This window comes from Aulonocara sp. 'chitande type north' Nkhata Bay, linkage group LG16 (genome assembly GCF_057382095.1).
Source record: "Aulonocara sp. 'chitande type north' Nkhata Bay isolate Kocher_YH1m ecotype deep benthic linkage group LG16, A_spYH_male_GT1.1, whole genome shotgun sequence".
NCBI lineage: Eukaryota > Metazoa > Chordata > Actinopteri > Cichliformes > Cichlidae > Aulonocara > Aulonocara sp. 'chitande type north' Nkhata Bay.
Window position 1 is genome coordinate 28,528,525 of NC_141359.1, and position 13,096 is coordinate 28,541,620.

General features: G+C 37.9%; 1 protein-coding gene across 3 annotated transcripts in view; it reads left to right on the forward strand.

Moving 5' to 3' along the window:
* Positions 1–11,913, forward strand: part of erbb4b (erb-b2 receptor tyrosine kinase 4b) — a 343,575-nt gene extending 331,662 nt beyond the window's left edge. For all 3 annotated transcript variants that reach the window (XM_086266927.1, XM_086266929.1, XM_086266928.1), the window contains exons 23-28: positions 505–651; positions 2,350–2,447; positions 3,255–3,425; positions 8,489–8,738; positions 9,523–9,627; positions 9,860–11,913. In XM_086266927.1, the coding sequence (XP_086123053.1) occupies positions 505–651; positions 2,350–2,447; positions 3,255–3,425; positions 8,489–8,738; positions 9,523–9,627; positions 9,860–10,530 (1,442 nt within the window). In that variant the 3' untranslated portion in view covers positions 10,531–11,913. The remainder of the gene's footprint in view (positions 1–504; positions 652–2,349; positions 2,448–3,254; positions 3,426–8,488; positions 8,739–9,522; positions 9,628–9,859) is intronic.
* The last annotated feature ends 1,183 nt before the right edge of the window (positions 11,914–13,096 follow it).

Sequence of the window (13,096 nt, forward strand, 5' to 3'; positions counted from 1 at the left end):
ATAATTTGGGGACACTTGAGTGTAGTTTGCACAAGGAAGCATAAAACTGTTATTGGTCACATCATGAGTCTTTGCACAAGGTGTTGCTTTTATCCAAGCCTTGTCATTTCTGCATACCTGTCTGACAAAGATCTTACCCATAGCTTACAATGCGACACTGTAGCAAGGTGGTTAAAAGCAGAGTCACGCCTATGTTTTCCTGTCATTTATTTATGTAATTTGCTTGAGACTGAGACTTATTGGTAAAACAACATTTACTGTTTTCTTAAGACATCTCTTTTTCAAATGTCTGTTTCATTAAATGAAAAAGATTTCAAAGTGCACTTGTGCTTCCTTACTCTAAAAGAAAAGGAACATTTATTTTTGTTTTCCTATTTCCACTTACTTAGTGAATTTGGGCTTTCAACTTTCTACTTGTTCTTGTTTTTGTAATTATCTTTTTGTCTCTCCTTACTTAATCTGTCTGCCTCTGTGCTCATATATCACTACTCCTACATCTTTCAGGTGTAACCATTTGGGAGCTGATGACCTTTGGAGGGAAGCCATATGATGGGATTTCTACAAGAGATATCCCAGATCTGTTAGAGAAGGGAGAGCGTCTTCCTCAACCACCCATCTGCACCATTGATGTTTACATGGTCATGGTCAAATGTAAGTAAAATCTCAAAGTAACCAGAAGAACAGAAACTCTCTTTAATAAACTAAAATCAAATGCAACAAATCAAATAAATCAGAATTAATAATTACTGCTTCTACCATGTTAAACTGAGAGCGATGAGGAAACATGCTAGCTAGTTTTGAATAGAAAACATGTTCAGAAAACATTTGGTAATCGGTAGATTGCGGTTCTACAGTTTAGCCCACCTGTTTTCTTTTAATTGATCATACTTGTATACAATTTTAGAGGACTGCTAAGCATGAACAGGTTGGCCTTAGTGGTCAGCCACTGCTGTTATACTGTCAGGCACTGGGGTCACAGGTGGCACTATACCCTCTGGCCACTGCTGACAGGACAAAGACTGGGTGCCAGCACCACTTCAGCCTTCTCTACTGCTCTTCAAGGTTCAGCCTCTGGCCGTTTCTGTCACCTTGGCTTTTACGGTCACCCTCAACCTGCGCCAATCTGGCAAGTGGACACAGACACGGCAGGGAGAGGTTACTATCACCTGCCTCTTATCTGACTTCTTTCTGCAACACTGCACATGCTGAAAAGGCTCATGTGCTCAGTGTACTTCTGAAGCTTTAACTAATTTCACTATCCTCTGCTTTACTGGCAATAATAATAGACGCTATGCACCAAGACAAAAGATAATCAATTTTACATTTGAAATGGCTTGTGTATGTATTTATGTATTCACATCTAAAGCCACATTTAACCATCCTTTACCTAGTCAGCCTGTACTCAAGGCCAGACCACATGATTGCTTTGGCATTATATCATCATGTTCACATGGAAACTGGCAGAAGAGCACATAGCTCCATATGGCCATTATAGCGATGAAACAGTATTTATATTTGAATAAAGAAGAGAACTTAATTTAAACTCATGTAATTAATCATTATGAAACAATGCATTCTGGAAAATGGTTTAAAAATGAAATCTTCAAAAATCTTAAGAAGTAGGGGAATATGGCCTGTTTTCATGTCATGTGATTGATGTCAAGCTTTCACAGGTTAGCTACAGTTTTTTGTTACCCAGACCTTCCCACCACAGTTGGCCCAGGGATAATCCACCACATCTGCCCCATCAATACACGAGCAAACACACCAGACTCCACTATCACCACCACTTAATAGCATAATGGTGTAATACAGAGCTGCTTTGAGTGCAATTGAAACCACCATCATGATAGATTTAACCTACCATATCGACCAGTCAGGAAATAAGTTCAAGTTCAGAATAATTTCAATTTATCACTTTACGTATAAATACCCGTTCACAATGAATTATTCACTTTGTAGAGATAGCTGCATGTCAAAAAATAATGCTTGAAAGATGATATCAAAGTCTAATTATTGTGCATTATTATGTAGCTTTTAATCCAAAGCCTCAGTCTATGGAGGCATTACCCTTGACACCAAAGTAGGAAGACCACTCAACTGCACTGCCAAATCTCCACTGACACCTTCTCAACACATTGTTCCTAATAGTTAAATGGGGTAACAGTAAATTTACACAGGAACAAAAAACAGGATCCTGATGGGGATAGATGAAGCCTCAAATTGAATGTTGACTGGGAAAGTTATACACATCAATAAGATGTATAGATGGCATCTCCACCCCACACACACGTTATTTTTATTTGGAACATCATATTGTTAAATATATAATAAAGAAATGCCTTTCAGGCTGGATGATTGATGCAGACAGTCGACCCAAGTTCAAGGAGCTGGCTGCCGAGTTCACTCGAATGGCTCGAGATCCCCAAAGATATCTGGTCATCCAGGTAGGTAAATTGATGGTATCGGAATATGTATGTTATCTTTATAGTGTGTCTTCGGTTACTGTGTCAGTTTTTCATATAGAGAGTTTTTCTGTTTCCCATTTCTTTGTAAAAGAAAAAAAACATGGATTTTGCTTATGTTGTGTTAAAATAAGTGCTCATTCAAAAAAGGTTTCTCTAAGTAACACAAGTAAAACAGTCATGAAACAAATCTGACATTATCACACTTGTTATTCTGATATTTTCAAATTAACTTCAGTAAAATATAAGCTGCAGAGGCTATAAAAGTGTTAAAAATAATAGCTAATGTGTTATCAGAATAACAAGCTGGACCTCACTCCAAACGCTCTCCGTCTGATAATATATCTATTAATGTCTACTTCCACCCCATACACATTTGTTGTGGTTTCTGTGCCCCACCCTCCCTTTCTTGTTTCTCTGCATATCAGCCTTTCTCAAAAGTATCAGATGGATCTGCCAATGACAAGGCCCCAAACCACAGTCTGACTTAACTTGTTGCTTTATCGTCAATAAATGTTTTTCTCCCTCCCCTCACTTCCAACTGGTGACAGCAGATGGCCGCCCCTCCCTGAGTTTGGTTCTACCGGAGGTTTCTTCCTGTTAAAAGGGAGTTTTTCAATCCCACTGTTGCTAATAGTGGGTTTTTGTTTTTTGTTTTTTTGGATTGTTGGGATTTTCTCAGTTTTATTGTAGACTTTGTATCTTACAATATAAAATGCACTGAGGCCATTGTTGTGATTTAGCATTATATAAATAAAACTGAATTGAACTGAATCAAACTTTACTCAGGGTGATGATCGCATGAAGCTCCCCAGCCCCAGTGACAGCAAGTTCTTCCAGAGCCTCTTGGATGAGGAGGAACTAGATGACCTGATGGATGCTGAGGAGTACTTGGTGCCCCACTCCTTCAACATCCCCCCACTGGCATACACTCCCCGCACAAGGATGGACTCCAACAAGGTATTTTATTTCAAGCGCCCTAATACAATGTTCAATATGTGGAAGAAATACTGAAGATACACTTACATTGTGTTATTAAGGTGGATCATTATGCAATGTGACTGCACAATGTGTTTTGCGGTAGAAATAGATTGTTTAAACTTGGAGGAATTTTTAAAAATAGCTTAGACTTAACAGCATGTTTTCATCTTAGCATGTCAAATACTGCTATTCTGGCAGATGCCACTGGCATCTGTGCTGTGACAAGAGAGATTAAGTCCACATTTGGAGGCTAGAAGGGTGGTGGTGGTGAAGTAAATCACAAGTTTGCCAGCCAACAACTCACGGTTTGTCTCCTGTTTCAGACTTTGTTCTGCGTTGATTTCACTTAATAATTAGTTTTAGGTTTTGTAGTGGCCCTGGCAGAACCACAATGGTGCAATAGGCTTAAGAAAAGGCTATGGATTATGGTGTAGGTTCACACCCCTTCACAATATCAAGCGTGCATAAAATGTTCAACTAATTTTCTTCTGTGTATACCCAGCTGGCAGTGGTGATAAGAGCAAATAGAGTTCTTAAATGACTTGCTCTTGTCTATGTAAAATATCTAAATAGAGCTTTAAAAAGATGACAGATCTGGTTAGCCAGCTGGTTGAACATGTGATTGCATTAGCCCTTCTAATGTAGTTATTGTCAAGCTGGATGGGCTATTGATTTTAACTGTTTTTGATGTACTCACTCAACAATTAATTTGTTCTTGTTGCTCTGTTTTTATCAGAATTTTAAGCTAGAAGTAACAGTGGTAATAGGAGGTGCCAACTGCCATTAGTCATAATGGTTTTCTACATTCTAGACATCTAACCCAATATTTTAGTGTAGTTTTCAGTTCACTGTACTGTTGTTGATGTCCACAGATTTTCCTACAAAAATATTTAGCTGGAATATTTTTAAATAACTTATTAACATTGTACACAAGATTAAATCTATTAAATGATAAACTGTAAAGTCATAAAGTTCGAAACCTCTTGCAATAACCTAGGTAAGCCAGTTTGTGTTTTCCAAGTGAATCCCTTCATTAACACTGTAAGGAAGACTGGTGGCCCAACCCTTTTTCATTATTTTTGTTATTACTTCTTTAATGAACTTAAGTTTTAATTTGTGTGTTTTTCTTTTACTTTTTTCATTAAATTTGTTTCTTATCTTTTAATTTGACATGGTCTCTGGATTACCATCTCTTATTACCAGTTCTTTCTAAGCATAGTAGCAGTGTGGCTGGTTGAAAGATGAAAAATGGGACAATATAGCAAAAGTACTCAAATCATTTAGATGCATTCTAAAGTGATATGGGAATGGTTTTCTCAGTGCAATGCAGGACTATTCTGTTCAAGCACAAAAGACTGAGGCCTTAAAACTGCACTCACACAGCTTTCTCGCGTTCACGCCCATCTGTCTCTTGCTGTCCAATTCTCTTTCTGTTTTCCTTCGTCTTTCTCCTTTGTGAAACTGTTGTAATTGCCTTCTTCTGAATTGGAGTTTACAGCTAGATCTTCTCAGTTCTTGGACTGTTCAAATGTTCATAGTCTCTCTTTGGACTTAAATCTATCACAGCACCAGTCACACAGCCAGAATTCAAACATTTTCTATTCCAAAATCCCCCTGTGTTTATGTCAGAATAAAAATACCCACTGAATGCCAATGAGAGATATGTCTCAAACCTGTTTTAGTGCATTTCAGAGAGTGAATGATTATGTATTTGCCTGATCTGTATATATATTTACAATCCCCCTGCTGTTCCCTACTATTGCCTATACTTTTCTTCCACTACTGGGCCTTTCTTTTTAGTTTAAATTATTATGAAGTTATTTGCATTCAATTTCAAATAGGTTGATTATTGTAATGAGCTTGATTATTAAAACACTTACTTATACAGCCATATTTCACTCTATTATTGTGACTCATAACTGGAAGAAATTTGTTCTGCACTCACTTAAACAGACATTGCCACCATACTCCGAAATGTCATTATGAAAATGCATGCTAAGATTAAAAACTATTTGGTTTAAAGTGATGCCAAAAGCTTGTGCTTTGATAAAAAGGTGAACGGGGCACTTTACTTGACTCTTCAAGTAATAGTTAATATTTTACTTCACACTGGATTAAGTCTCTGTTCATCTTCAGGGTACAAAGTAATACAGCTGTGCATGTGTTTGAATATGATTTAAAGAAACTCCACAGTTTTATATTTGTGTTAAGGTTAGTGATTGATTTTGTTTTTTATTTTTTGATGAGTGATAGGTATAAATGAGGATTGAAAGAGGGAAATTTAGTAGATATACCTGCAGTTACACTGTAATGAGAAAACAGCATGAGCTCTAAGGCCTCAACTAATTGCTTCTGGCTTATAATGTAGAGCACTAGATGAGAAACTGGGGAAGACTCCACATGTAATATATCAGGAAAAAAGAACGATGCTGTTGCATACAGAAAATGAGAATGCCCCTCAATTCTGCCCTTTGAAGTTCCTGAGATTTCAAGCAAAGGTTTGGACAAAATATAGCAGTAGGCACAGTTTTGTTTAAAGCTCCTATTTGCTAATAATTGCATTACTCCGATCTCTAAGTTAACAAAAAAAAAGGAAACAAAAAAGATTTACATGACTGTGCGACAAAAGTCAGATGTCATCAGTAACTGGGCACTCAGTAAAAACTTTATTGGAATAACTTAGTAAGCTTGTAAAGAAGTATGCTCATTTCCTGCTTTAGATTTGTATTTGTGGACTTCACTAAATTATTTTCCATAGTTCAAAATAATTTTCTGCTACAATGTACTTTGATAAAACTCCTCAATTCACCATCTGTCTGAAAAAAGGAATCTAAGCTTCTCCCGCTTTAAGGACACTGATCTTTTAAGGCAGATTTCTACTGATTTGGGTATGGTAAACAAACGGTTCACTGGGTGAGATGTGTGCCTGTGATGAGCGTATTATGGATCTCTCCATCAGTATGTACCTGTCTCTGTGTGACACCATATAGACCCAAAAGAAAAAAGAAATTGTTGGAAACTGGGCATTTAGAGTATGAAGCCATTTGTATCTTAGATACAAACCCAATTCTGAAAAAGTTGGGACACTTTATAAAATCTAAATGAAAAAAGTTGCAATAATTTACTAATCTCATAAACCATATTTCATTTACAGAAGGATAAAGAAAAGGCAAATGTTTAAACTGAGACTTTTTGCTATTTTATGAAAAGTATTAATAACATCTCAAAAACGTTTAGATGAGGGAATAAAAAGCTGGAAAAGTGAGCAATATTAAAAAGAAACAGTTGGAGGACCATTTTGCAATGAATTAAATTAACTGACTACAGGTCAATAACATGATTATGTATAAATAGAATATCTCAGGGAGGCAGAGTTTCTTAGAAGTAAAGGTGGACACAGGTTCATCAATCTGGGGGGAAAAAGTGCATCTAAAAATTGTGGAACAATTTCATAATAATGTTCTTGAAGGAACAATGTTAAAGACGGTGAATTATTCTTCATCTACAGTATATAAGATCATTAAAAGGATAAAAAGGATCTTGAGAAATCTCTTGGATGTGGACATGTGCACATGGGACAAGAATGAAAATCGATATTGGATCATGCTCGTGATCTTTGTGCCCTTAATGCACTGCAAATTAAAAATAGGTCAGACTCATAGAAATCCATCCATGGCTCAGAAACACTTTCACGACTGTGTACACAGTTTGCTGTGCTATTCAGAAATGCAGGTAAAAGCTCTATCATGCAAAGAAGCCATATCAAAGCTTTTTTTAAGGTGGACTGAAACAAGGCAGAACGCAAATCAATATTTGAAATTCTTTTGGAAAACACGGAACCCACATCCTTTGGACAAAGGGAACAGCTTGTATGCATGCAGTTCTGTATGTAGTTCAGAGCTTTCACCAGCTAAAAACATTTGGCGTGTGGTGAATCAAAAAATACAAACACAAAGAAGACCTAGGACTGTTGAACAGCTGTAGTATATATATATGAGAGAGATAAAAAGAATGGGACAGCATGCCTCCCCCAAAAGTTCAGCAACTTATATTTTCTGTTCCCAGAAATTTACAGCGAGGGGATCCTGTAAACATCGCCGTGTACTTACTTTTCTTAAAATGATACGTTTTCCCAGTTTAAATATTTGATGCAGGTTTGGTTCTGAATAAAGTATATGTTCATGAGATATGCAGATCATTGCATTCTGTTTTAATTTACATTTTACACAGCATCCCAAATTTTTCAAAATGTTTATTAATCATATGCTGACCTCATTATCTGGTAATTTAGCCATGTTTCATCCACTATTATAACAATTTTTTAGTATTAAATAAGGTAAATAGCCAGAGGTCCACTTTAAGGGAAATAAATTCCATATACTGTTGCCGTAAGATCACAGACGACTCAGCATTAACCTGAGGATAAGTTAATAAAAAATTTTAAAAAAATAAAACTTGCTGAAAATATGGGGGAGAAAAGATAAACCGAGTAAAGCACTTGCTGAGGTTCATAAAAGCCCTTTTTTGTCATTAGTGTAGACACAAATGCACACAGCATGACATTTCTGATATGGCTACTTAAAGACTTGCTGCATGGAGCCTTTTAATTAAAATCCTTTTAATTGTACTTGGCAGTCATGCTGCCATATCATTGTTTGGCACTGCTGTTTGTCTCCCCTGCCTGTCACATTTTAATATTGCAGATGGACAATAGTACAAAGTACTTCAATTGTCACTTTTACAATAGTCTTTGTCTTACTTTTTTTGTTGTACTTTTTATATTGTTTTTTTTTTGCTTTTGTACTTGTACCACACCAGAAAATCAAACTAGTTTGTAGACAAAAGATTGGAATAGAAACAGTTTCCCCTTGAAGGTAATGAACTTAAAGTTCATTGACTTCGACATTAGATTTTAGATTTTAAACACAATTTGCCATTAATCTCTCATCGTATATCTGTCTTAGTAAACTGATTTTCTTTGAATTCAGTCTCACATTCCTACTATCCTAACTGAACCCTTTCTCTCATTTACTTCTACACAGAACCAATTTGGCTGTCAGGATCCCAGTTTCAGCATGGAGGATATGCTGGCTGCCGTGCCGAGAGTGATCTCTGGTCCCCCTGTTACTGGAAGCTGCCTCGCTCCACAGGAACTTGCCTCAGGAGGAAAAATAGTTGGTGGATTTGGCCGTGGTAGCCAGGATGACCCCCGCTGTAATGGCACTCTGAGAAAACAGGCATCCCCAAGGTCAAGCACCCTTGAGGCTGGCTCAACTCTCACCACAGTGCAAGGTAAAGTAGAATGACATTCAAAAGCAGCGGTCATGGGATTAAATTCAATTGAGGGACTCTGAAAAATACTTTGGGTTGCTCATACCAGTAAATTGAAAACAAATATCAAGCATAGAGTCATTATGTTTTGTGTTTTTGTAAACATTACCAAACTCTACATGAATAAACTGAAACTTAATGACATATCCTAAGAATTCTTTGGTACAGTTTATTTATTTTAAAATCTGGTTTGATTATAATATGTAAAGAGAGGATTCGCGAAACAAAATCAGCCCTCATTTTATTTTCAGTCACTGAGCCTGAATGTACCACAAGGTGACGCCATAGCCAGTGACACAGTGACAAAAATGTCATGTCACAGTAGACAAGATAGGTGAGATCGGAACAGAGAAAATGTCCTGAATTATTTGTTGACATTGTGACTCAAGTTATTCTTTTCTACGTTTTCCCTTTATGCTTGCTGCCAATATTTGTTTGGGTAGGTAAAGTGAGTTTAACAATGCAAGCGTGTCTATAATGTCACTTCATTGGAGAAGTAAGAAGTGAAAGAGAAGAGTGTAACATATTGGTAATGGCTGCGTTCGAGCACTAATCGGAATCCATGTACTGTACGGTCAGCCCATGAAAAATAAAGATGTCATCCCTAAATCACCCAAATTAAAGTTACTTGGCTACAGTTATAGCTCTGCCTCGTAGTTTATTAGAAAATATATATGGATCTTGACATAAGGTTTTCATAGTGGCATACTTTAAAACTCTCTCTTGCTTCCTTTCCTCTTGCAAGGCGGAGGTGAGGACAGTAATGGACAGCGTTACAGCGCCGATCCCACTGGTCTTTTATCAGAGCGAGGAGCAAAAGGCAATGCCATGAGAGACAAGAGCAATTCAGGTTACTCTGACAGTTTTGAATGTCTTCATCAAATTTCTAAATGTTTGGAAAAAATGAGCTAAATGACATAGTTTGTGTTGTGATACAGTACTTATCTAAAATAATATATTAAATGTGTACCCAGTTCTTTTAAGGGTTTGAAAGCATCTGATATGTACACTATAACTTAGAACATTCAATAACAGAACTGTAGAGACCTTAGCTAATGCTAATATCCCCTTTTTGTTTCCAGATTATCTCATCCCTGTAGAGGAAAACCCCTTTGTCACACGGCGTAGGAATGGAGATGCCCACACAGTGATTGATGGAGCTAGCTGCCACACTCTGCATTTGGCTGGAGCCACTGCTGCCCCCAAAAGTCAATCCACTCATGGTGATGATGAGTATGTCAACGAGCCACTGTACCTGAATACCCTCCTCAACACTGGGGCCAAGAATGGATTGGCTGGCACAGTCTCCATCTCTGGCTCCGGATCCTCTGTTGCACAATCAGTACTGCAGACAGTCAACCCACCAACATCAAGCCACACCATCTCCTCCACTGGATATGTGGTACCCCCTGGCCACCTCCCCCACCCATCGTATCCATCACACACCCTGCATTCGGGGCATTCAGGACACGCTCTGCACTCAGGCATCACCAGCGGCACCATTATGTTTGATAAGAAAGGCAAGAAAGCCACTTTTGACAATCCTGAATACTGGCAGCACAGTCTCCCTCCCAAGTCCTCACTGCACAACCCTGAGTACCTGCAGGACTGCAGCACACGCTTCTTCTACCGCCAGAATGGACGCATTCGCCCTGCTGTGGCTGAAAACCAGGAATACTTGTCAGAGGCTGCTATGAAAACAGGCAATGTATTGCCACCCCCTCCATACAGACAGAGGAACACTGTGGTGTAGTGACCCACCTGTAGCACATTAGCGATGAATAGAGGGGTATGGGTGGGGATGAATGGACAGTAAACAGTCCTCACGTTTCCATGCTGTTCTTCTCAAACTGGGTTCTTCTTTCACCTTTCCTTAACACTTCTCTTTGTCATGTCTGCTAATCTTGTATTCTCACTCACTGGTTTTGCATTTTCTATGACAAAACTATAACAACATTCACTAACGGCCTCTTTTGTTACTTTGTCCTTGGCCCCTAAAGCAAACACAGACATCTCTTTGTGGTGTATTCTGTCCTGGAAAAGAAAAAGTCCAGTTTTTTTAGAATCAAAATTGCACATAAATAATATTAACACAATCAAAGATGAAAAGAGGAGGAAAAAATAAACTGTGGTTAGCCCCAGCACGGTTATTTCCATGACCTTACATGTCTTTCTTTATACACCCTTAAATCATTGTTCACTGTCCCTTTGGCACATTTTCCATCCAGCTAGATGCACACATTGTACTATTCACACAACTGCTATTGCTTGGGTGCAGTCAATCAAATGTCCATGCACATAGAGTTGTGTCATGACTTACCAGCAAACCTGCAGTCATGCTGAAAACCCCAGATGTGGCCTGCATGCCTGCCGTCATGCTGCTTTGACTTTTACGTTTCACTGCACCAGTAATGAAATTCAGACATTTATCACACACATATTTCAAATCATACCTGAAACACGTTAACATGCCTGTAGGCTTGATACACCTACAATAACCACACATTATTTCATACATGCACACTGACAGATAAGTCTGCCGCCACTTGAAATATGTTCTGAAGGAGAAACAACATTAGACCTTGTACTTGAAAAAGATAATGTCGATAATGGCAGCCAGAGTTACAGCACTAAAACGGGCCAACAGGACGGTACATACCGCCACAGCTGTGATATCACCTGGTACCTGATTGAGCAGCATTTGACACATTGTTGCCACGGCAAGTTTGGATTAGAAGGTTGACTGCTCACAAGATGACCCTTTAAATTCCACTGTAATTTTCCATGCTGTTCCTCATCTTTACCAATCTAGTCCGAGTAGCGAACAAACCGCACAGTTCAATGTTACCTTCATGAGCTCATGTGACTGACTAAAACATTGGTAACTGCAGTAGAAGAGATTTTATTTCAGTGGAACCGGTGCTTAAGAATGGACAAATCTTTTAAGAGGTACAACAACATGTTTCTGGAGAAACACAAACTGAGGGGGAAAGACGGCATTTTAAAATCTTTATCAGAGTATAGCGGGGGTATTTTTTTGTTTGTCTGTCTTTGTTTGTTAATCCATCAGGGACCTGTTTATTTCCTCAACTTGTCTGACAATGTACTGTATTTGATCAATAAAGGGATGGGGTGAACAGCACAGTAATGCAGCCACGAAAGAACGTTGTGGAGATGACAGAAAAAGGAAAACTCTCCATGGCTGGAAATAAGCCAATTACATGTCATCGCCAGACAGACACAAGCAACAAAAAAGGAAAAGAACACCTATAGGAGTTTTTTTTTTTACCACTCTGTGTTAATACTGTTGTATGTAATAAAAAGAGAAAACTAAGAAAGTCACTATCTGCCCTTACTCTTAGGTGTAAGATAGCTAAAGCAAGGGTCAGCTACATTATTACCCTGTAACAAGTTTAAAAAAAAAAAAGGGACATTTTCTGTCTTGGTGTTTGACATTGTAAGTTATCACTAAATCTACTGATGGCTAGCTTGCTGTACTCATACAGTACTGCCAGATGCCACATTAAATTATGATGGAGAGTGCTAGCATCTGTCGTCAAATGACTTTGAAGCCTAATTTAGGTCGGGGCTGATAATTTATTAGCACTTAACACTCTGGCACAGCCAAATTGCGTTGGTGTTATTCTCACTATAAGCAACAATTCGTGCAATTTTCTCCATCACACTCCAACTTTCATTTACAGTGAGATAACACCTGAGTTTTTTGGGTTATTTTGCTTTTTTTTTTTTTGCATTTAACTAACAAAGAAGCATTCTGTAAAGAATATCACTTTGGGCTGACAGTGACACCAACACCAAGGGGAAAGAAGCTATAAACACAAACATGGTAGCAATATTTAATTTGAAGGATTCTTCATCGCTTTTGATTGTTTATTTATTACATTCAAGAGATTAAAGGGATATTCTAGTGCTTAGATTTTGTACTTCTAATGTTCTGGGATTAAAGTGATTAATAAGAGGAGGTGTAAAAAGAATCACCATCAAATATCTTCAATTTTAGTTTTGAGTAAGGGTCACAAATGTCAGCTACATCACCAGTGACGCAACTCTAGCCTGCTTCATAAAACACTTCTTATATTCCTTCTTCCTAAATGTGTATTTCCTGCCAAACATTTTTGTTTAAGGCATCAGTGATGAGATCACCAGAGATATTTTTCTCAGCTTTTTTTTTCAGATGCAGAGTGGTAAGCAGTAAGTAGCTTGAGTGCCATAAATACAACTGGTGGCCTAGCCTTTAAACTCTGAAAGATATGATTAGCTTGACTTAATTTCAATAACATTTACAATATCACAGCATA